Raw genomic sequence first — 26,630 nt, 5'->3', positions numbered from 1 at the left:
ATATTTAATATTGCAATTTTTGTAAACAATTAAATTGTGACTTCTAGCCCCATATTCGTGAAGGTTGTCAGTGTCTGTTACACAGCAAACTGGATTTTATAGACCATCTTCTTTACTGTATTTTCATTGAAATACACCTAGCTGCTTTTTTTTCTTTGCTTCTTGCTCCATTTCTCGATCTTCCAACTAGCTCTTTCTGGTACCCATTAGGATGGCTTATTTATAGTTATAGTCATAGAAATATTTATTGTGCGAAGTACATAGTTAATTGTACAAAATGCAAAGGGTGTTATTCGCGTGTATCGATTTTCCATAACACCTGGTCACAACAAAATACATCTAAAAATACAAACATATAGAATCTTACACCAAAGGTCAATACTTATACAATAAAATTTAAGTAAACCTTTTACATAAAAAAAGATGTATACAAAATTGTTCTAATGCTAGCTTAATTGTTGTGAATATGAGCATATCTTGTTCTAATATTTTTAAATATTTTGTTTTAAAGGATTATTGACTAGATTTAACTATAGGTTGATAAAATTCATTGAGAAATTCATACCTCTATATGCAAAACAGCTTTTAAACTTGACATATTACATAACCTCCGAAACTACTGTCCAACCACTAGCCATGGTTGATAATAGTTTCTTCATAGCTTGATGTTACAGTTCTGGCCTTATCCATCTTTTAAAATCTTGTGTCATTACAACAGGATTATCATATATCAAATCTTTTAAACCCTATGAATATAGGAGATGGCTTAGGGCAGTGCATATAATGAGGTGGATAGGGTATCATTATGTCATTTATTTTAGCAAGTTTATTAATGGATGAGAACAATGGTCTAATCTAACAAAATTGATTGTTCTTCAATATTTCTTGTCATCAAAGCTGAAGGATTACTTTATTCTTTACATTTTAAATATAATTAAAGTGCCATAACTCGTTTCAATCAAGTTCAGTTGAAAATCAACTAATTTATTTGTTTCTTGAACTTTGATTTTTTGTTATATGAAGTTTCCAAAAATGGGTTTTAAGCAAAATATTCAATGTTGACATTAACTTACATACAGCTGTAAATGAGCAGAGAGCTTTGGGTCTTGTGATGACAGAATACCTAAAATGCTAAACACATCTAACTCAAATGGTGAAAAAAGCTAACCTTATGGGGAGAGCATTTTTCAATAAATCTCTAGCTTTCATAATAAAAATGTATGTAACATTTACTAAACCAACACTTAAGTACTGCCATACAATCTGGTTTATCTTTATTTTGTAAGACATAAAGCTCTGGAAAAGAGTCCAAATAAGACCAACCAGAATTCCTATTGAGATTAGAGAGAGAAATGCCATATGAGGATAGATTAAAGCTATTCATTTTAATTACTCTGAAAGAAAGAAGAGAAAGAGAAACAAAATCATTCATGGCAACTATGATGAAGCTCCAAAAGTGACATTTAACTTACCAAGCACAAAAAGGACTAGAGGGTACTCCAAAAAACTTTGCAATCCTGAAAAGAAAACACTTTCTCACCAGCAAAGTTGTTAGTGCAGAAAATAAAAATCTATTTAAAAACAGATTAGACAAATTTCTTAAAGAAAAACCCAATATAGTGACCTACATTTAACGAACACTAACAGTAATCCATCGGTGCAAACCGTGTTGTTATCTACTGTGATGTAAAAGAAGTAAGTAGTAAATCTTTCTTAACTCTTAATCGCAGTAAGGCCAGGCCAAAAAATAAAAAATCAGATGCGAGACACAAAAGCTGCCAATAAAAGTTATGGAAACATTCTGTATGAATTTATCTTTTAAAATTAAGGACAACATATTAACAAAATGAAATTATGAGTGATGAAACATATAATGTTATCTTATTACCTTTTGAATAATTTTTAATTCAATTAAGAAAATAGTTAAATAGAAAACAGGACAAAACGAAAATCATGGACTGCCAACCTTTAAAAATCTTTATAAATAATAATGTATCTATAAATGCAGGTGTAGCAGGAATGGGTGGCAGTAAGAAATTCATGAAAAAAAATGTGTATAACGTTATAACTTTACTATTATCTTTAAGATATCAGTTTGGAAAATGGCTTTAAATTAATTTTAAAGGAGTAAAGAAAATACAGTACGTAAACAAGAAATGCAAATAAGAACTTCAAAACTTTTTAATTTAAAAAATATAATATACGCACTTTATTAGGGTTCATTTCATGTCTTGTATACATTTTCCAATTATAAGCTTTAATTTGTTATCTTAGCTTTAAATTGGTCACTTAATGTTATACTATTAAGGAATATTAATAATTACTGAATTTATAAAAAAATTAATAATCTAAGACGTTTAGGACATATGTTCATAGGAACTTATTTGCTTGATTTCATCCAAGGAACACCCTGCCTGCTGGCCCTGAATTTCGTCGCGACATTAAAAAAACAGTATGTACACTTAATATTATGTACAAAGTTCTTTTAACCATAACTATGTTGACTTAATAAATTTCTTAGTATCATAGTATGTACATTTTTTATTATTGGAAAATTCCTTAGCCTAAAAGACAGATTAAAACACAACTTTTTAAAAATTGTACAGTTCATTTCACAACGCGATTCTATAATATTAATTTCGAACCGTGTCCCACGTTGATATTTTTTATGTCGTATGTTTCATTGGTCTATTACGTCAAATTTGACAAACCGCTGATTTTAGGCATATCGTATGCTATACAAAATTATAATATATAATAGTAAAAATATATAATAAATATCCAGAATATATCGTAGAATTATTGTAAAATGTCATGATATACAGGGTGTTCTATATAAAAACATGAATGTTGACGCCATAGTTTCTACTTGAGGCATCCTATATAGAAATTTTTTATTTCAAAAAACGGGCGAGTGACAATACTAATCGATGCATCCAAAAATTAAAAGATGAAAAATTCCTGAATTTTAAATAAATTTGTTCCCTTTATCGTGAATCCACTGTATAGTTTGTATAAATTAAATATATTCATTTCCCGACAGTTGTTTTTAAATAATAAAATAACTGAATAAAATTACGAATTTCTCAGTATCGCAAAACAAGTTATCTGACTTGAACATTAAAATAAATTAATGTTATAAAACTTGAAATAAATTAATGTTATAAAGTTAAAAATGGTTAATAAACTTTTCCAAAGATGTAAAGCTGGTTGCATACATGCATGTACTAACTAGACGGAAAGCTTATATTTTGATCAGTGACTTAGTAAATGGGTGTGCACGCAGCCTATACTTAAAATCGTTAAACAAAATGTCAGAAAGTAAAAAATTTAATTAACCTTAGGAAAAAATAAATCCCTATTTTTTTTTTAATTTCTGCTTGACTCAACGCCTATATAGAATATTAATTGATAAATTTATATCTCACTGTACTTTTACAAAATAAATATAAAACAATTTTATTAATCATCACTTGAACTAAGTATTTTCTATTTAAGAATCCACAAACCAACTCAAAAAATAATGCCCCTCTTATCGAGAAGACTTCTGATATAAGATCTCGCAGAAGCAGGAGCCGCAGTCGCAAAAGAAGCAGAAGTCTTAGCAGACGCAGATACAGAAGCCGCAGTCGGAGCCGTAGAAGAAGTAGAAGCCGCAGACGTAGGCACAATCGCGATACCAGTAAAAGCAGTAGGATTCCCGATCGTAGTTTAAAAACGTCGGCTGATAAAAAGTCCGAATCAAGCAAACCTCTGACAGAAAGAGAAGCTATTTTAAAAAAATGGAAAAATAATTTTTGTGATACTCAACAGAAGATATACCAAAAGCTGGAAGAGTATGTTAAAGATACTGAAGATATAATTCGAGCCGAGAGTAAAATTTGGACCAGATCGACACCTTCAGAGTTGTATTATGAAAGGGACCCAGATAATTTTAAGGTAAGCCAATTAACTTTTTTCTCAAAAAAAATATAATGAAAAATGTATTAATATTTATCAATGGCGGCTCGTAGCTTGTGAGAGAAGCAGTGCACAAGTTTACCGAGCGTGAAAAAAAATTTTCGCTGAAAGTATAAAAATATTAAAAATGCCGACGTGAAAGAACGATAAGGAAGAAAAAACGCTGCTTTACTAGCGACACGGTCAATACCTTGCTCATGTCTTCAATGTTATTGAAAAACACTTTTTAGCTAATAACGTCTACGTAAAAAAGTTTTTATCCTCTTTAACATTGAGCAGCATTTTTCAGCTTCCGATGTTGACATGGATGTGGTTACCAAGACCTCCAGCACCTTAATAGTTTCTTGAAAAGAGATATGGAATGGATAGACTTTAACCATCTCAGAAAGCAATATGTCTGAAAAGGTTTTTTAAATATTCAATAAAATGTTCTTTCATAAATATCGATGGCTACTAGATATCCTGTAAAAGTCAGTTGTACCCTAATCAGTTGCAAAATAAAATCACATCAACTTCCAAGGCATCTAGTTTTTTATTTACTGAAAAAGATATATCGGAACGAGAATAAGGTTGCCTCTTTGGAGAAATAGGTTCATCATTCTCAACAAGCTCCGAGTGTAATGTGTCTGTAACTGAAATCAATTTCATCCCAAATTTTTTGCATTGCATTTTCAAAGTTTTGTAGATCTTGTTTAGCTTTAACCGTGTTAGTATTAATTAACTGCATTTGCTTAAAAATTATTTCAACATGTGGCATGATTTTCTAAACACTGTTAACCAAAATACGAAAATTATGTCCTCCAATCTAAATTTATATGCATCAGCTTGTTCAATGGTTGGATTTAATTTATTATTTTTGTCTTTCTCTAATATATCCGTAACTCTTATCAGCTCATTTCGCTATTCATAAACCGTATGACTCCACGCCATTAAAAAGTCTATCTAGTTTTGTGAAATTCCATCTTCTTAATTATGCTTTTGTTCTTGGAGGTGATATGCTAAAAAAAGGAACAAATCCCAGTTAAATGAGAAAAAAATTCTCACAGAGGCATTAACTGAAATCCCGTTGCTCATTATAACGCACATTTGATGAGCATAGCAAAGTACGTAAATAAATATTTATCGTTAATCATTTGTGTACCCCATTTCCACCGCTCATTATTGACGCAGCATCAGACCTTTGCACTTTTAATTTATTTGACATATCGTCACCTAAGAACAGAACTAGCCTAAGTCACATTTTAGAGATTTTTCAGGAGGAGGTTTTTTTTGAATACATTGAAATGTTTTAATTTAATTTTTGTTGAAATATGGGAAACGAAATTAATAAGCAAACTTGATCAAAATACATTATAAATACTTATAAAGTTCTACTGTATTTCTAAAATAATGGACATAGGCTACTCGAGTCATTTTGGTTACATATTCAATGTCCATTAAGAAACATAGCCTAATCTATAATTGGGTCTATCAGTGGACATAGAATAGTTTAAATAATTTTCTTAAAATAAAAAGGTTAAAAAAATATATTTGCAATTTTTTTGAGCATAAAATTATACAAGTGACATTGATATACTTACCGAGCAATGTATTTTGTACCCATGGGTACATATCTTGTAAATAAAGAAATATGTGAAGGGGATTTTATATATTTAATTTCAGTTTATTAATTTATTATTGAAACAAAATATTTATTAACGAAACAAAATTCATACATTTTGGCTTAAATTAACCTTAAAGAAAAATTTTTTACTCTTTGGTACAAAAATAAACGTTTAAAAATTAAAAAATAAATCTAAACACTATTCACTGTCAGAGTCCTTATTTAAATCAGAGTCTGCTTGATTGGAATGTGGCAAATTACGAAAGAAGTCGTGATATGGTTTAGCAATAACGCTTTTCTGGCACAGATACTGAAGATGATCGTATTTTTTTTTCGTCAGCGAAATTGCCTTACTATACAAGATTTTTAGCTGGTATTCTTTGGTGATGCTAGTCATTTTTTTCTACCCTTCTCTAGAAGATTTAATATTTTAAATGACTCTTGTTTGTAGTTATATTTGATTAAAATGCAATCAGGGTGAATCGGAGTAGTTCTTATGATTTTAATATTATTCCAGTTGACCCTTTCATTATCTGTGTCTTTCTCACAATTTAAAGTTGTTTTTGACTGTAAGTCCTTTAAATCATAGACTAAATCCTGAGATATTTCATGGACAATATAAGGCTGCTTTCTTTTGGCAGTCCTCACTAGGGTATACCATTGATCAGGGGTTGCTATAGGGAAACTTCGGGCTGCTTTTTCGATTACGCTATGAACGCAATCTCCTTCTGATTGGGTATGGCCACGTTCAAGGTAAGTATGATTTATTGTTATCTTATATTTTTGTGAAAGGTAGTTATAAAGGGCATACAAATTTTTGTTTCTATTCTGCCCTGCACAATTATCCGAATAGAAACAGAATTCATTGACACCCTTTTTAATATGATCTGTTATAAACATTAGAAGACAGCTTCCTATTTCCGAGGACTCTCTTTTTGCAATACATTCATACCACATAAAGCAGTTGCAGTCCTTCGTAGCCAAATCATATATAGTAAAATTAAATGTCGATAACTTAAGCTTATAATAAGCAAGGCCTACCTCTGATTTTGGAATGGGCAATATCTGTTGCAGATCGAAAACAGCCACACACATTTGAGAACTAACTTTTGCATTTTCTTTATCAGAATTCTTTAAATCCCTTGCAATATTTTTGTTCTCTATATGATTCTGATACTGCACCTCCAACTCTATCTTTTCCTCGGATGTAGAATTTTGATATTTGTAGCAAATATCACACAGGTCTTTCTTTGGGCGATGAAACGACATGTTGAATTCCGTATTAAATATGTGTCTATACATGCTTTCTGTAGCAGGCGGAGAGATATTGTTTTCTTCACAATACTCAACATAAAGGCTATACATTTTTAGCACATTAAGCAACGCTGGTAAATACAATCTTGAAGAGTTTTTACGACAATAGTGACTTTCAATGGTCTCGAAGGAATTGATATGTTGCTTAATAGTTTGCTTCACTGCCTCATCTACGATGTTATTTTTGGATGCCCGGTCTCTTTTGTCATCTTGAACTACACCTGCACTTCCTAGTTTCTTAAAAACTGTTTTGACTACCTGAGGACTTATGTTTAATGTGTTGATGAAAAAGGTTTTGCAAACTTGAATGTTGCTGTTTTCAAATAGTAAAAAATAACGGAACGTAAATGATCGTCTGCTATCGGCAGCTTCATCAGCAGCGGTACCTCTTTTTCGTTGTCTTACTTTGCTTTTACGCTCAACGTACTTTGCTAGAAAATCTCTTTGTCTATTGATATCCCCCATAGACCAGTATTCCTCAAATACAACGACTCTTTGGTCCTCTGTAATTTTTTCGGTACATTTCATTCGACAATTTTGGCAAGCAACTTTTATACTTCGATTGGGTTGAGCATTTCCTTTCCAATTTCTATATGACTTTCCGGAGTTTCGACATTTTTTTATTATTGATCTTTTCCAGCTTTCTGTATTGCGCTTTCTTTTTCGTGACGATTTTGCTTGCTCACTGACATTTTCTTTTTCATTTTCTTCACTTTCTTCCACTTCGGAAGAGTTTTCCTTGTAGTCGGGATCATTTGATTCGTTATCACTCTTAAAAGGATCAGACTCTGAGGAAGATAAGTCTAAATCCATTTCAAGCTGTGTGTTCTGTTGAAGCGGTCGAAGATTACTTGTTGAAGGCAAAACCGAGGGCAAAACTATCATTTCCTTCTCTTTAGGAGATTGTGCCAAATTTGCAGGGCTCCTAATAGCAGGATGATGAGAAGTATCATCAGGCAACATCTGTCTTCTTATTTCTTCAATTGTCTTTATATCTGGAGCAAAAATCGAATTGAATTAAGTAAAAGTTTCGATTATGTCAACTTCGGGAGGTGGTACCAAATCCGCACTTTTGGCCATTATAGATTCCATTGTCAAGGAGCTATTGCATTTAGTAGCTAAACATTCCATAGTCTCCAAACGTGTACCGAGGTCTCTTAAAACATCTTTACATTTTGAATCTGAAAGCAAAATGAAGACTTATTAAGAGACTATTCAATATTCGTATAGGATAACACTAAAATTGTTTGCCTTTTTAATATACAGGGTGTTTGGCAGATGGTTGAACAAAAAAAAACAGCAAAAAGGTCTGGCGATAATATGCTACTTACTTAGCCTATAAATGTGCCTTAGGCTCAAAGGTTTAGAACTTTTATAAAAATGAATAAAAAAATCCGAAACGCATCACCTAAAGCCAAATAACTTATAAAAATGCGGAAGTACACACAGTGGTGATCACATAAATAGCACACCCTAAAATTTGTAAAAAAAAATCTGTACCAATTATTATAAAGAACCAATACCGCATTTTAAAACTTCAATCCGTTTCTCAGTTGACGTGTTTCGGCGATTTTTTTATAAAGTTTTTATAGTGCCTTTTTGTCACCATTAAAAAAAAAGTATAAAAATAAAACTTTTTTTTGTGAAATTTTAGGTAAAATACTACTGTAAAATAAGTTTAAGATTTTCAAGAGCTCTACCTATTTAATCCGAAATAATGAGTATAGTTATTATTTTAAAAAAAAAGTTTTTTTGCATGCGCACTCAAAAATTCTATAGGTTGTACTTACCTGTTTGTCTTGTAGATTCGAGGTTTTGCACTGCACAGACCATTCTTTGCGTCCGTTTCTTGTACATTATAGCTCAAATTTATTAAACACTTTTTAAAAAATAAGGAAAACCTTTCCCTTTCTTTCTGCAAATTATGAACTTGTCAGATCAGAAGAAGCTTAAGTCCACTATTATGTTTATTGCTTAAATAGCCTAATTGTGTTACCAGAAGTAGCCTATGTCCACATTTATAATTTATTATATTCACATAGGCTTTAATTTGTAGTTAGACTCCTTCTGCACCAAATAATATTTTGTTTTGAGACTTAGGCTATTTATTTTTTCCTGACGCGCGGACTTGTGTATCGTTCGGGAGTTACGCTACTTCTGCACTGAACCCGGGCGGCCCGACTCGATGCGGTGGTGAAGGAATGTCATTTTTGGGAATTTTGGACATAGGCTAGTTCTGATCTGAAGTGACGATATCACTGATTAAAGAATCAATTTCAATTAAAATAAAATTTGCTATTGACATGGAGCTATGTCCAGGAGGATCTAAATATTTTCAGAATCTTTCCACTGGATTATTGGAGGCAAGTTATTGTAACTATAATTGCTAATGGGAAGTTAATTGCAACATTGGTAGTTTTATAGGCAATTAAAGCTAGATAATTTGTTTTTTTTTTAATTTCTTTAGCCACTTCTTCGAGGTAAACACTAAGCATACAAAATAATACTTCATTTTGAATAGTCTGAGAAATCTCTTTAATCACTATTACTTTGTCAAAATGATCTTTTAAATCTTTATCCAATGGAGAACTAAAATGTTTCCGAAAAACTTTATTTTAAAACTCTTTCAACTCATCATGACCTCGCAAGGCTAATTCTAAGACGCCACAAAATCCAATTTAAATTTTCTCCTACAACGCGGGTGTTTAGAAAAAGTTTTTGCTAGTAAATTGTTTAATTTATTCATTTTCCCTCAGTCTAAATCGTTTTAGAAATGCTAAAAAGTACAGTTTAAATTTGGATATTAACCACCCAACACTTTACTGCGAATTCACGAACCTAAAATGCATTTAAAACGTTAAATAAGTACTCAAAAAATTAACCCGGACCACCGGCGTTTGTGCTCGGTTCCAAAATATTTAATCCTATTAAAAACGCATCAGCAGCGTGACTTCGAGTAACCCTTTCCAATGCATCGGTACATTAGCAGTGGAGCCGTTTCGCACTGTGCTCGGCCGGCTTGAATTATTTATTTTTTCGTTACGATTAAAATTATTTAAATTATATATGCTTATAATGCATGTTTGTTTCGATATTGTAGTTATTATAAAAATTAAAACAAATTTTAAAATGTAATGAATAATTTTAACACTTTACGGCCAGTCCCATGGCTCCTGTGCCCCTTAGGACGAGCCGCCACTGATATTTATATAATAATAGCTAAATAGTAGGTCTGATCACTGCTATTCACAGGTCTTTAAAGGAACACCATCCCTTATTGAGATATGCAGTGAATTTAAAGAAAAACTAGTTGACAGGACCGCATCCGTTAATAGTTTAAAACCGAAGTATATTCCTCCTCCAAGAAAAAATCGAGCAAGAGTCTGCAAACATAAATCAGAAGTCTGCTCCGATTCTGACAGTTCAGATAGCAGTATTTCTGATGAAGAGGGAAGTTATTTTATGGAAGAACTGCAAAGAAAGCAACAACACCCTGATAGATTAAACCCTGAACTTTGGTATAACGATCCAGGAGAAATGAATGACGGACCTTTATGTAGGTGCTCGTTTAAATCGAGGAAATCTGGAATACGGCATGGAATTTATCCTGGGGAAGAACCAGTGCCTAGATGCTCCCTTTACACTAACAACGCTGAAAAGTTATATAACTACAGGATTATCATTTCTCCCCCAACAAATTTTCTTATTAAAGCACCAACTATTATCCAATATGACCAGCATGAATATATTTTTGAAGGATTTTCAGTTTTATCTCATTCTCCTTTAGCCAAGTTGCCTCCATGCAAAGTAATCAGATTTAACATAGAATATACTATTATATACTATGAGGAAAAGGTTCCAGAAAACTTTACTATTGCAGAAGTCGATCTTTTTTCATCATACCTTTTTAAGGAAATCTTGGAACTAGTGGATTTGGATATAGTAAAAACTCTTGATAGTGAGCATTGCCCTCAATTTCATTTCTTACCTAGATTTGTCAGAGATGTGCCAGGTGGTGGAAAAGAAATTTTATGTATGCAGCAAGTAATTAAATATTTATTGGAGAGCAATGCACCTATTATCAATCCATGTGATTTAAAAAGCATGGTAAAAATGTCTCAATATGAATGGCAGGACTTTGCTGATGAGCTAAAGGGCATGGTTGTAACCTACCCAGGAAAAAAACCTTCATCTGTTAGGGTAGATCAGCTAGATCGCAATATAGATTTACAAAAGGAGGGAGAATATCAGTTTCCTGAAATTGTCCATTTTGGAATAAGGCCACCACAGCTAAGTTATGCCGGTAAGTGTTATATGACTAAATATAATGTGGTTAAAATTTCTGTTTTTAGGTAATCCTGAATATCAGAAAGCTTGGCGTGAATATGTCAAGTTTAGACATCTTATAGCAAACATGTCAAAACCAACTTTTGATGATAAAAGGAAATTAGAAGCTAAAGAAAATAAACTTCAAGAAATGAGAACACTAGGACAGATGAAACGAGACGTAACAGTAGCCGTATCTGCAGAAGGGTTTTATAGAACAGGTATGTTAATATATTCATTATAGGTATTACATTATGTATATTAATTTTATAATCCTGCATAAATTTTCATCGAATTTATATTTCTGTGTACATATAATTATAAATTATTGAGGGGAAAATATTGATAGTAGAAAATCCTTCGTTGTTAACCATATTTAAACCCATTTCTTGTCAATTTCTTAGCAGCATTTAGCAGGTTTTTTTGAGTACTTGATTCGAATTTTCATTTATAGTACAGAGGCATAACAGTTTGACCTATTATTGGAGAAATAATTACAGATTTTTAAAAAAAATTACTTACTTTTTCTGACAAAAAAACTACAACTGTTTGTTTTTTTAGTATTTTTTATTCTGCTGTTTAATTGTCGAGAAAAACAAAATTTTATATTAAGCAATACTGAGAAACAATAAAATTACTTGCACTTGTTTTCAAATCTTACTGATTAAAAAGAACAAAATAGCAATACACTTACTCAAAAAATGTTTGTCACCACTTCTCTGAATTTTTTGTAGAGTGATCAAAATTGTTATATTATTAACAGCACTTATTTAACTAAAACAAATTTAGTACGTACTTTTTTATAGACTTTGTGTACGAAACTTTACATACATAAATTCCAAAAAGTCCATTGTTGTGCAAAGGCCAGGGTAAGATTGTAATGAAGTTCCAGTAATTGTCTTACATATTGGTTAATGAAAGATGACATGTGTTTCGTTCATTCAGGCATGATCAGGTTAAACAGAAATTAAAAAAAAAAATATTATGTTAAACATGTATGAATAAAATAATTAAAAATTACCTATTAAACCATTATCAACACATACTACATTATTAATAAAGTTTCTTGCATATTAAGATTTGATATAAGGATGACTGTATTAATTTTAGTAAATTGGTCAAAAAATTTCTTGGTCACTTCATTACTTAGCCTTAGTTATTTGGTTGGTTATTAAAATGCGTATCAGTAGCTGTAATGAATTACATATAAGATCGTCCATCAAAAATGTACCGCAAGGCATTAAAAGGTGGAAAAGAACTTTGCGGTAAGATCTAATAACACGTCAAGTTTGTTTCTGAGGGACAGTTTTGACGCAAAAAGTGTCATCAATTTTTTTTTTTCAAATCGGAATGAGGATCAAATGATCCTTCATAAAAAAGTGCTTTTAAATTCCTATGCGTTGCTACTTAGTTTTTGAATATTGATTCACACTTTTTCAATAAATTTTGCTTTGAAATGCTAACAATACGTTTGACGAAGAATGTACAAATCTATTTAATTTTGTTTCAAAACTTACTTTAAGTAAAGGCCCATTCTGCTGTTCGCCAACCTTTATACAGTGCTACAGGTTCGTTTCAAACAGTTGTTGAGTTCGTGCATTTGCGGTGTCACTTCGCAAAATACGTCAATGTTTCGTGTTGAGAGAACTTCCAGTGTGTCCGGTTGGTTACTGTAAACTTTGTTTTTTATATTCCCACAAAAAATTCCAAGGACTTAAATCTGGTGACTGAAGGGCCCACTCAATTTTCCAGTCCAGCGTCCTGGAAACGTTTGTTTAAATAATTGTGTACATTTACGAATAACGCCGAGGAGCCCAATATTGTTGGAAAATCAGTTCTTGTTCATTGTATGTGCGGGCGATGGCACTTTGTAATAAATCCAAGTAGATATTGCCTGTCGAATTTCCAGGAAGGAAAAAGCACCTAGAATGGAATTTACGAAGATACCAGCCAAATCAAAGTCGTCTCCATTTAGCTCTTGCAGCAATCGAATTTTAGGAAGGGCAGATCTTGTATTTATTTAATATTCTCAACTGAGGCAACCGGCAATTTTCTTGTACTTGCGTACTATCCATCGCAATTTACCCAAATATAGTTATACAACTACTTCTACTTTTTGTTATACAATGTGGCTCTTAATGGTCCTCCTCCCTTAATACGTCCCTAAATACTACTTTTTGGTCCCTAGATCATTTTGGCGGCGGGACGGCATTTTGAAAAATAAAATCAAATAGAAAGAGGCTCATGCTATACATCGTTTGAAAGCTCCCACTGAATGTTTTATGGTCCTAGAATACTAAGTTATTACTTCTACCCATAGCAAAATGGCAGCCTTTCAAAATCGTATTTTTCGAATTATTATTTATTTTTATTTTCTTTACTATACCTGTTCAGGTGTAATTTGTTTGTGTCAACACACCTAGTTGTTGTTTGTAGAGTTTTTTGATTTTTTTTTTGTTTTTTGACCTTGACAAAAAATACAACTCTACAAACAACACACCTACAAACAAATTACACTGTGTGAAATTATATCGATTTTTGGATTTTTCAACAAAAATATCATTGGTAATTTAAAGCTTCATATTTTCTAAAAGAATGGAGGGGGAATTAAAAGTAGTTTTTAATAAGGGATCATTTAACCTCTATTCCCATTAAAAAAAAATTGGGACATGACTTTCCCACTTAGGCCGTCAAAATTTATCCCTCTCAGAAACAAACTTGACATGTCTTCGGATCTTGCCGAAAAACTCTTTCCCCCTTATTTTTGATTATTTCATAGATTCATAATAATGCTGTGTAATTAATTAATAATGCTGTGTATTGGATTTAATAACTACGGAATTTATAATTTTTTTTTATTCAATTTCATAAATGGCATAGTTTAAATTGAACCTAGACTAGATCACCCAGATCTTATTGTTTTACATCATCATCCTATTAAGAAATTGTTTAGAATGTTTATTCTATTACTTAGTTCGAGTTTTCTTGTGACATTTTTTTAAGGTATAATGTGTGACATGGTTCAACACGCTATGCTAATGCCAGTACTTGTATGCCATCTAAGATTCCACAACTCTCTAAATAGGCTAGAAGATTCGATACAATATAAATTTCAAAACCGTGGTTTACTTCAGTTGGCCCTAACTCATCCCTCGTACAGGGAAAATTTTGGAACAAACCCAGATCACGCTAGAAATAGCCTAACAAATTGTGGCATTAGACAGCCTGAGTATGGAGATAGAAGAATCCATTATATGAACACTAGGAAACGAGGTAAATTAATTGTTTAATTTAACTGTAATATTGCAGTGGTGGCTGGCTGTGTGAAGTGGGTTAAGGTGATCTTCACCAAAAAATTTTATTGAATTAAAAATAAAAGGCCATCCGCCACCGAACGCAAGAAGATCCAGTCATAATTACCCGTTTCATTTATTAATTATGAATGCGATTAGTGACTTGGTCCTTGTTGTATAATCTATTGTAAAATTTATTTATATATTTGCGAAATAAATATAAAATATATTAGTATTTTCTACTACATATATATATATATATATATATATATATATATATTTTTTTTTTTGAACGGAAAATGAAAAGAGCACCCAAAAAATGAAGTCAATGCTCTGACAATATTTGCACCAAATTTGTAACACCCTGTATATAAACTACATATAAAATACTTATATGTAGTTTATATACAGGGTGTTACAAATTGTACTTGTGACTTCATTTTTTGGGTGCTCTTTTCACTTTCCGTTCCAAAAATGGCGTAAATATAATATCAAGGAAGGATTTAGGGATTCAAGGGGCTTCTGGGGGTCCCCATCTTATGTTTGCCATAAGAAATTTATAAATCTAGCAACACCATCTATTTAGGCATGAAAAATCTAAAATTTTTGTCTCTAACATTTTTTCGATATAATTAAGCGTTTTAGAGAAGATCGCTAATAAACGAAACGGGAGCATTATTAAACCCAATTAAACTATCAAATTAGAAAAAACGAAGTGGGCTATGAGTGTTTTAATTTTTGTCAAATCAAGTTAATTTTATCCAAAAAATAATTAGCTAGCGAAAAGCTAATTAGATAGTGTTCTAGATTTTTTTCAAATTTCTTATTAGACACATATATCATAAGTTCCTCTGAATCCTTCTCTGAAATTAAGTTTACACCATTTTTGGAACGGGAAATATCAAGAGAACCCAAAACAATCGAAATTTGCAAATTTTCAAAAGATTTGACTTTATTATTTGACAACTGTAGTCAATGTTTCAAATAATCGATTTCTTCAAGCAATTTTTAATTTTATGTTTAATATAAATATTTATAGTTTTCTAAAAAAAATATGTTGTTGTGGTTAGACAATTTTACTCCCACTGTTATTGTGTAGTTAGCAGATAGTATGTGCGTGTTTGAACATTTAGGTAATATTTTTAATCTTTCAGTAAGAGGTACTTTATATTTTACATCTGATGGTGCCTAATTCTTTAAGTGAAACATGTTACCTATAATTTATTTGACTATATAGTTTTTGAGACTTTTCATTTGGCTCTAATGTAAATAAGTGACTTATTTTTTTAAGTGTAAATTTGTAAAATTTTTCATAAACTTCACGTTTCAAATACATTTACAAACGCTGTGCTAAAGTTGTATTTATCTTTTGCAACGAACCAGTCAAATTTTACCTTAGGATTGACAAAATGACTGCCTTAAATGAAATACGAGGTCTGGCTATTAAATAACGAGACTGGTTACGAAAAAGGGTTTTATTATAAAAGGTATTATATATTCGAATGCTGCCCTTCAATATTCTCCTCTCCCCTCGCCACACATCTTTCCATACGTTTTTTCCATTGATCGAAGCAGTGCTGGAAGTCTTCTTTGGTGAGGGCTTTTAGGAGCTCTGCCGTTTTTTGCTTTACCGCTTCCATCGACTCAAATCGGGTCCCTTTCAAAGCAAATTTTATCTTCGGAAACAAAAAATAGTCGCACGGGGCCAAATCTGGCGAATACGGCGCGTGTTCGAGCACTGGAGTGCGCTTACCGGCCAAATACTGCTTCACAGATAGCGCGTTATGGGCAGGTGCGTTGTCCTGGTGCAAACTTCACGAGTTGTTTTTCCACAACTCGGGCCGTTTCTTACGAACTCGTTCTCGCAGTGTTGCCAAAACTGACAAATAGTAAGCCTGGTTGACAGTCTGACCCTCTGGAACCCATTCAGTCATCACGATACCGTTTATGTCGAAAAAAACGATCAACATTGTCTTGAATTTTGATTTGGACATCCTTGCTTTTTTATTCTGGGCGATTCAGGCGTCTTCCAATGCATCGATTGCCGCTTGGTTTTCATCGTATTGAAAAATCCACGTTTTGTCGCAAGTAATAATGTTTTTCATCAGTCCGGGATCTTTCTCTAACCTTTCAAGGAAATGTGAGCAGACCTGTTGACGCAAGAGCTTTTGGTCAGGCGTCAGGTTTTTTGGCACCAACTTCGCACAGACTTTTGTGATGTGTAATTCCCCGTGTAAAATTTTTCTAACCGTTTCTTTATCGGCGTTTACAGCCTCGGCAATCATCCGGGGGCTCATTCGACGATCTGCACGCACAATTTGGTTGATTTTGGTCACTGTTTCTGGAGTTAAAACAGTGACAGGGCGACCTGAGCGCTGGTCATCTTCAGTGCTCTCTCGGCCCTCACTAAAGCGCTTACACCACTCAAAAACACGCGCACAAGAGAGAGAATTTTCCCCATAGGCCTCTTGCAACAATTTATAGCACTCATTCGGAGTTTTTTTGAATTTAAGGAGAAATTTAAGATTGATGCGTTGCTCTTGTTTTTCGTCACACATGGTTTTCGGCACGAGAAAAAAACACGTTCGTTTCAAACCGCTACTGCACGAATAGTATAATAGTGACGAAAACGTGTTTTGGTACGTGCATAGACAAGATAATTATGTAGATACCCAACGCACTACTCGTTTTTTCCACACCCGTCTAGAGCGCCCTCTAGGCACGCAGTCTCGTTATTTAATAGCCAGACCTCGTATACCACTTGATCTGGCTACCTGAAAAAGAACTCGAGGTTTTCCTCCATATTTATTTTTATTTAAAATTCTTCCTAGTAAAACAATCTCTAGTAATATTATGTGTGTTTTTAAAAAGTTTTTTAATAAAGACCTAATACCAGAATCCCATATTTTAGATGGGGCAGCAAAAAAAAAATATATATATTTGGTGCTGGCTGTGACATTTTTCAACTAAATATTCTGTGATTTATATAGTTTAAAATTCCAATTAACGTTTAGAAATTTAAAACAAACTCAAAATATATTTTTGGCTGCTTTAAAAAAAACGCTAAATTTTATAAACTAAATTTTAAGTAACAGTATCGATTTAATAGAAGTTATTTACAAATAAGTATCGACTTGATATATAAAAAAGGAAATATCATTATTGAAACTCTTTTTGCTTGAGTTCACTTGTCTTCACCCACGTCTTTTTTATAACTTTTCTAGCTTCTGCTGCAATATTATTGTATAAAACTTATATAATTAATATTTGTTTTTTCTTACACAGGGATAAATACTCTAATAAATATAATGTCAAGGTTTGGCAGGCAAGAGGAGACAGAATCCAATATAACTCATAACGAACGTTTGGAATTCTTAGGTGATGCTGTAGTAGAATTCTTATCATCTATTCATTTATTTTTTTCCTTTCCTGACTTGGAAGAGGGTGGTTTGGCAACTTATAGGTACGCTAAAACTACATTATATTAATTGTAATAAAAAAAAACCGTTTTTTTTTAGAGCTGCAATTGTTCAGAATCAACATCTAGCACTTCTAGCCAGGGTGCTAAAGCTCGATCAGTTTATGTTGTATGCACATGGTTCCGATTTATGTCACGATTTGGAGCTAAAACATGCTATGGCCAACTGTTTTGAAGCCCTCATGGGAGCACTCTTTTTAGATGGAGGTATCGATGTAGCAGATAGAGTTTTTTCTCACACACTTTTTAAGGATGATCTGGAATTACTGAAGGTAAACTTAATGATTTACAAGAAAAAATTGGGGTTAGGATTTCAGTTGATTTTTTTTAAAAACTTTTTGTGCACAATTTGTTCTCAGCATCATCTATTATTAGAACGCAAATCTGAACGAGTTCTGGTAACGAAAGCTCGTTTCAATCATAGCTAAAAGCAGAAGCTTAATGCCTATATAGTTAAAATAATACTGTAACGATTTAGTGTAAGTAGCTCAAACCCTATTGGCAGACACTTGAAATGGCTGTGCTTTTCACCGGAAAGCATGCGTGACATTGAATAAATGTAGCAATGTACACGTGCATTTCTATTAAAGCCAACCATTTTTACTTCACGTACCTACATGGACACATGCATTCAAATTGCTTTTGATGCTATGTAAGTAGTTTGATACTAGGAGAGTTTCACGTATCATTATCACTATTTAGAATTCACTTGTTTTATTTAAAGTTTATGACCGCATTAATCATATGAGCATTTATAATATTTTAATGGCGTTTTGAGTTCGTTGACGAATACGTTTTAGTAAAATTATTATAAACTTAATGTCAATAATTTTTATTGAATTTTGGTCAAAAATAAAACAGTCTTAGACAAAAATTTGCTTATATAAGGTCGACGTTTCGATCTCTATAAGTTGTTCGTCAGGACCCAAATAAATTATGTTATGTTACACACGTAATAAAAAGACAAAAAATTGATCTTTTATCATTTTGAATTTAAAATACTAAATAAAAAAAAAACAAAAATACAATTTAGGGAATAAAACTAAAATGTTATTTTAATATGGGTGGGTAAAATTATATCATAGATAAAAAATATATAGAAAAAAATACAGAGCAATCAAATTTTAATATTTTTATAAGATATACGATAAGCGTAAATTATTTATTATCTATCTGTTTTCTTTTGTGAGTTTCGATGATTACTTCATAGAGGCCGAAGCAACGACCTAATATAATAAGTTGCTTATTCAAGAGTATTTTATTTATGGCTTGAATTTAACAAACATTTAAGTGCAACTATAAACTTTAATAATTATGCCTATACATGGAACCAATTCAAGACAAGAACGTAATGATTAATCGACCTATTGGACTCAGTAGTAATAAATAAAATAATTGTAGAAGCAGGTATACAATCAATGCCGAATCTATTTTTGCTTAAAATAGAACAGATAAAACAAGATCCTTTGGTTAGGTAATGGACTATATTTCTAATTTTGCATAAGATTCTCACGAAAATCAATCGAGTAAAATTCTATAACGTACAATACGCATAATAGTTATACATTGGTAACTCTTGTCCAGTGGAGTGTGGGATACTTCCTTGACCTAAAATTTATATATATAATATATCATAATATTAAATGTAATAAGTATCTTTATTTCAAAATTGTTACATTTACATAAATAACAATCGAAATGGTGTAAAAAAAATGATGAACCACTGAGTCTACAATTAAAAAAACAAACACTGCTAGAAGTAAAATTTATTTATTTATTTAGCTATACATTCCTAATAGGCAATATCCCTATTACAACAAATTCAAACTAACCAATACAATAGTGTGCAGTTCTAATACAAAAAAAATCCTATCCTGAGAAAGGAAGAAAGCGGGAAGGTATCTAAAATTCATGCGAAGGATATAGAAAAAAACTAAATGTGAGTTTTAAGTCCCGGCGGACCTCTAAAGGAACTGCGTTATAAATCTGGACAAAATATCATTGTAGACAAATACTACGCTCAGGACGCTACTCTTATGTTACCTTTTATAATATTTGATTTTATCCTACATGATGTTTTTTTTAATATTGCGGCAAAATTTAGGAACGAGTTCTTTCAATGAAATTAAGCAAAAAAGTTGCTATAAACATATGTTGTAAACGTCTTACGTTTTGATCTACAGCATGGTAAAGTTTAAAAAAAAAACAAACATTTTTTTAACCATAACTTTAATAATAAGACTTTAGATCTTTTTCTGAAAATTAATTGCGCAGTTTCTATGTATCCATAGCCATTTACCAACACACCTTTGGAATTTTTATATTCGCCAGTGGCTTTCAGCTAAATACTTTTGTAAAAAAAAGAGTAAGCAGGCAACCTTCTTGTTAAAAAAAATAGACTAATCAGAAAGTTTCAATAACCCCGACGTATAGATTAAGCTTCAAGGCTTCAAGTATATTGAAGTCTGAAACCCCTGTTTTTGTATGTTTTTGACTATAGTATCTTCATACTCCATAGGCAACTATTATTTTATAGAAATAGATAGTCGAATAAGATTCGAGCGACTAAACTTGACACTTTCTAAAATATTCAGCTAACGGTGTTTATTCTGTTATATTCATAAAAATAAGAATTTCATAAATGTATACTGCATATAGGGTCATAGTTCCAATTTCCCAAAAAATATTACGCCATGACTCTATAGCTAATCAGTATTATTCGAATCAATCTCTACAACAATATTCATTCAAATTGCCAGAGTAAATATAAATTTTTTAAGTTTTTTTTGTCACTTTTTCAGCGGGCATGTGTCAGAAAATGCTTATAAATTTTGTATTTGCCGATAGTAATATTTTGTGGTTTTGGCCTTTTTTTATATTGTTAACATTTTTTTGCTGCCAACTATGTATTATTATTGATTTATTATGTATTTATCACGGATAAATAATAAATACACAACAATATGTTACAAATAATTTAATTATTATAAATTTAATTTTACCGCTGACCAGATAGCATTTAAAAATCTCTATTATTTTATTCTATTCAAGGCACATAATTTTATTCACGAAGAGTGATAAAATTACCTTATATGGAAATAGTTGCAATAGGTAAAGAGTACTGCCAGGTCTTTTTTTTTATGAAAAACAATGACATACCACCTTTTACTACTCTACTGTGGTCCTTAGTGGCGAGATACGACCAATTAACACAAAGACAGTAAAAGACATAAATAAAACACTAAACGCATATCAGATTTTTATTTAAACATTATTAATTATAACTTAAATTATTATAAGAAGAATGGTAGTCTTGGTGAATCAGTTGCTTTAGGTCCTGCAAATGTCCAAATTTTGAGTCCCTAACCGGGCGAGGTGCGTCGTATAATGATATAATAAGGCATCAACTCGTTTTAACCGCGTGGTTAATGGTTTTCCAGTCTTCCTGGAAATCAAGTTTATAGTCCTATGGTTGGAACCTTAGGTGTGACCCTTAAATTACGAGACAGTTTTACTACTAACCAAAACTCTTTATTTTTACTCTTGACACGTGTTTGGCTAACGATGTTAGCATTTTCGAGAGAAGATTAAAACCTTAAAAATTTTCAATTGTGGGTCCCTATTTTATTGAGGGAGCACCTCTGAAAAATTCGATATTTTCAGAGGTTAGAGTTGCTTCAAAATCAAATAGTACCTAGTTTAATTGCACTTTATGGCGCCCCTTCCCCGCACTATTCCCGAACAGTACTAGATTATTTTACCAACATTTTCCCAAATACATGGATTGGAAGGGGGAGTTTTATTAAATGGCCAGCAAGGTCGCCAGATTTAACCCCATTGGACTTTTATCTATGGGGTTATCTAAAATCTATTTTGATAAATCTGAAAGTTTAGAAGAATTTAAAAATTGAATTAGAGTCGAAATACAACAAATCCGGCATCGAACAATAAGTAAAGTATTACAAGAATTTGAATATCGACTTGGTTACTGTCAGGAAGTTAATGGTCAACAATTTGAACATTTATTTTAATTTTTTTGTTTTGTTTTTTTTTATAAACTGTTCCAAAAATTCATGGTTAATAATAACTTAACTTGGCAATGAGTAGAGAATGATTTATGGTGTCGAAAGTAAAATCAAGAAGAATTAATATGGTATACATTTGCTTGTCCAGACTACGAATAATATCATCAATTACATTTACAAGAGCAATAGACAAACCAACATTTTTTTCTAAAACCGCATTGTGCCATAGGAATAATGTTATTAGAAATAAAGTAGTTACGAGTATACATTTGTGAATAAAGAACCTTTTCGAAAATTTTTGACATGGCCGGAAGTAGGCTGATTATTCTTAACTCATTAAGTTTTGGGATTATCTACTTTTCCCAAAGACTTTCCAATCGAAATTTTCCATACATCTGGAAAATAACCAACTTCAAGGCAATAGTTGATAATATGAGTGATATACTTGTCTATAAAGGGACTACAATATTTAAGCATAAATGGTGATATCTCATCAATACCAGTTGCATTTTAAGTTGTATTTTGGATTTTAGGTTTGTTAAAATAATACCAACATCCTCCACTGTAGTTAATTGAAAAGAAAATAAATCATTATTAAACTTGTGATCTTACCCTTTCACTGCAATCAGAAACATTTTGAAAAAAAGAGGAAAAATAGCTATTAATTTTATCTAGATCAGAGAGGTTCTGTGGTATCGTATTATAATTATTTGAGCAAATATTTAAATGTTTTAAAGCCATCCAAGTCCTTCCTCATTTTTTTCCTTGATATATTGAATCTATGTAGTTTTTTTTGCCCTTTTTATCCCATTTAATGTAAAATTTCGCAAACGTTTATATAAATCCCATTCCTCTATATCCTTTGCTTAATTTTTTTTTAATGCGCTATCTCGTTTCATAAATATTTTTACATTTTCAGTCAGCCAAGGTGCTTTTGATTTGGTTATCCGTGAGCACGTGCATCAAAGACTGTTATTAGTAAATTATAAAGAATTTGAATTTTCATATCTATATTACCCTCATAAAGTATGTCATGCCATGGAAGGACACACATATCTCGTAAGAAATCATTAATATTAAAATTCCGAAGGTATATAAGGTCCTATATCTTATAACCCTTGGCACCCAGGAAACTTTAGTAAGATTTAGCTCAGAAAATATATTATGGTCAGAAATCAAATCTGCAGGCAAAACTTCAATTAAAGAAGTATCAATTAAAGAACTTCTAGATTCAGATATCCTTGTTGGTTCATCTATGATTTGTATTGTAATTTTCAAAAAACTTAATTAAGACATTAGGCAAAATTTGGAAGTCCATGTTAAAATCCCCCATATATATTACTTCATCAACCCTAGGAATTAAACTGAGAATATATCGTCTAAATCATCCAAAATATTATTAAAGTTTAAAGTCGGTGGCTTATAAAAGACGCAAAAAGCGTATTGTCTATTATGAATTTTAAAAATAAGAAATAATGAAAACACTAAATGTGGAACATTAAAAATTTTGGTTTGGAACCGCCCTTTCCATGATTAGTTTGATGATTATTACATGGTGGACGAAGAGATCTTCCCCTTCTCTGCACGGATTGTTGGTATTTGCTGAATTCGTTGTTTTTTAATCCTATGTAATTTTTTTCTGCCAGCCTGATACTTGAATTTTTTGTCTTTTCCAATCATTACAATTTAAGTCACGCCCTCCGCGCCTTTTTTTCGAGGTTGAATCCTATCTCGCTTCGCTGCATGGTCTCGCCTTATTTAAATCAGATTCTTTTTCGCATTCGCTTTCAAAGGGCTAGATAGACCTCAGATGTACTTCTTCCACGACAAATTCGTCTATAGTATAATTCCAATCATCTGTAAATATCGTACTTTCTGTCACCAAATCAGTGGACTTTGTTTAGCTTTGTCCATCCGCTTGAGTTTCTTTGGTTAGCTGTACTATATACCTGCCTGTATTATTTGGAAACATCGTTATTTTTCTGCAAATAAAATTATAAGAATATCATTTAAAATTAAAAATTATTTATAATAAATAAAAGTAATAGTGATTAAAAATTTACAAACTAATTTTTTTTAGATTTAAACGAACTGAAGTAAGAAAAAAAGAAAAAAGTTAGATTATAATTACAAAACAAAATACCTCGGTTAAATCTGCATGCATATCACATATCGTACCTTAAAACCTATATTGTCTAAGAGTTTTATAGACCAACAGAAAACTAGTTACCTTATTTAATTTACATAAAATGTCCAAAAAACTTCTATAATATAACACAATACCGGCAACGACACTCACCGCTATGACATATGTCTAATTGTCATAACCAAAACGCATATTATTTATATTCGCCAAATTGAAAATGAGCTTGTCAGCTTGTTCTGATTGGACAATTGACATGCGACCATTTTCAAGCTTCGCTTACATTATTATGGTTCGAAAGGTGTAATAAACATAAACATAAATTTTTTTGGCATACGACCTATTGCTATCACTACGGCGATATATTAGAAAGTTAAGAATAAATATGCCCGGAAATGTTAGTAGTATCAGTTCATTAACTTTCCAATCTACAATCACCGGCACGAAAAACGGCGTACTTAACATTGTATATATATTTCTTTTTAACATTAAATTATTTTTTTAAATATGTTGTGATGTTTTATTCTAAGCGCTTACACGCAAATAAAACAACTTGTTTAAGGTAATTTGTAATAACGATCAACTATTTATTAGAAAAAAACTATTTTGTTACTAACTCTACACATAAATTAGTAATTTGCTAAAAAGACCATAAATTATTGACATAGACCTTATATTATGAAACATATTTCCAAAAACTGCAGAGGGGAATTTTTAATATCGACTCTTGCCGAGTAGTAACACGACTTCATAGTCTTTACTCCGCATATCCCAAATATGGTTAATTGGGTTCTCATGTTGACCTAACGCTGGCCATCTCAAGAAGAATATGTCTACATCATTTCTAGAATAGTTCTCACGGTGTGGGATGTGGCATCATCATGCATCAACTAACGCCTAAGAAGCTCTGGGCTTGTAACGGGTGGATGACTAATAAGACTTACTTCATTAAGTCCTCGTCTAACGTTTACATTGGTATTCTGGACGTAATGAAGTCGATTTCTAATTCATACAGCTGTAGTATGACGATCTCTGAGACTTTCTAAGATGATAAAGCGATCATCCTGAGCGTTAGTGCTTCGTTGGCGACTAGTTCCAGGTCAAGTTCTGGTTCTAGTGTAACCTCCCGTTTGTAAAAAACGAGTATAGGTATGGTGCACATGACAACATGACGCTCACTTCTTTCGTCTTGAATTAACGCAACCATAGCAGACGCTGTTTCAGGACTGACAGCAGAATCGTTTAGCTGAAATAAACATAGCAAAGCTTTGAAATGACTTATTGAGGACAGCAAAACTTAGACAAACATATGTAAAATTTATTAAAAACAATGGCACAATGGTCAACATGCAGGTTTGAGTGATAAAATTAGAGAATTTTTATTTTAATACAATTATTATTAAACGCAGCTTTTTTTTGTTCAAACTAAAGGATGATTGATGTTAGAAATTACTTAAAACGTTTTGTTTTATTTGTGCGTAAGTTCTTAGAACAATACAACATCACAAAAGGTTTAAAAAGAATAAAAAGAAATTATATTTAAAATGTTAAGGGTTCCATTTTTCGTATCACAGTATTATCTTTAAATAATGATTTTGACACAATTAACGTTTTAAAAAGCTGTTCAGATTTGGTTGAATGGTCCAAATTCAATACTGTACTTGAAAAAGTAGTTGAATTAAAATAATAATTATAAGCTAGTAATAGGGTTGATAATAATTAAACAATCTTATATATATTTCCTATTTTTTTAAATGGATTTATGCTTTATTTTTGGATTACTAATTATGTGAAATGCGATTAAATGCCTGTATTAAGTCCAAGAAAGAGGTACATTTGTCTCTTAATTTTTTTTTCAAAATAATTGTATTCGGTAAGTTTGTTTATATTGCGGCAATAAAACTACCTTGCAGTAAATACGTGGTAAATTTTGAAGTATGCATTTACTGGATGTTTTATATAGGATTCCAGTAGTTGGCAATAAGGAGATTGGGCTGTAGTTTTATTCACTGTCGGAGCTGCCTTTGTTTTTATAGAGCTAATATTTCCTATTTTTAAAATACTGGGATAATAATTGTTAAAGTGGTTGAAGGTTAACTGATTATATCTTTAAATTATGTAGCAAACTTTGAATTAATTTTAATAGCAGCTGTTGCTATATTTATTTTTTTAGTATGAACATTCTTTTACGCATATATTTATGAATTTATAGCTTGAAGATTTTTAAAGGAAAAGCAAAAGAATTTTAAAATTATTTAAATCCTGAAGAACGGTTGAGGTCCGTCGTTTCCCAATAAAAGTTGCCAATTTGATATATTTTTAGAGGAGCATTGAGTGCATCTTTAAAACATTTTTGTTATTTCTCACGATTTTTTTATTTTTCTTTTAACAGTAAAAAAATTCTTTGTCATTCGCGTATCTGGCATGTGTACTAAGTGACCTTGTTCATCGTAATTGGTGACACAAATCACTAAGATATTGCTTCAAT

General features: G+C 31.6%; 1 protein-coding gene across 10 annotated transcripts in view; it reads left to right on the top strand.

Annotated features, from left to right (window-relative positions):
* Positions 1–26,630, top strand: part of LOC126736320 (ribonuclease 3) — a 48,505-nt gene that overhangs the window by 2,284 nt on the left and 19,591 nt on the right. For all 10 annotated transcript variants that reach the window (XM_050440625.1, XM_050440626.1, XM_050440622.1 and 7 more), the window contains 6 exons: positions 3,499–3,939; positions 10,130–11,180; positions 11,230–11,424; positions 14,207–14,476; positions 17,782–17,959; positions 18,015–18,246. In XM_050440625.1, coding sequence (XP_050296582.1) covers positions 3,499–3,939; positions 10,130–11,180; positions 11,230–11,424; positions 14,207–14,476; positions 17,782–17,959; positions 18,015–18,246 — 2,367 coding nt within the window. The remainder of the gene's footprint in view (positions 1–3,498; positions 3,940–10,129; positions 11,181–11,229; positions 11,425–14,206; positions 14,477–17,781; positions 17,960–18,014; positions 18,247–26,630) is intronic.

This window comes from Anthonomus grandis, chromosome 5, assembly GCF_022605725.1.
Source record: "Anthonomus grandis grandis chromosome 5, icAntGran1.3, whole genome shotgun sequence".
NCBI lineage: Eukaryota > Metazoa > Arthropoda > Insecta > Coleoptera > Curculionidae > Anthonomus > Anthonomus grandis.
Note: the sequence above shows the minus strand (reverse complement) of the source record. Positions and strands in the feature narration are given on the sequence as shown.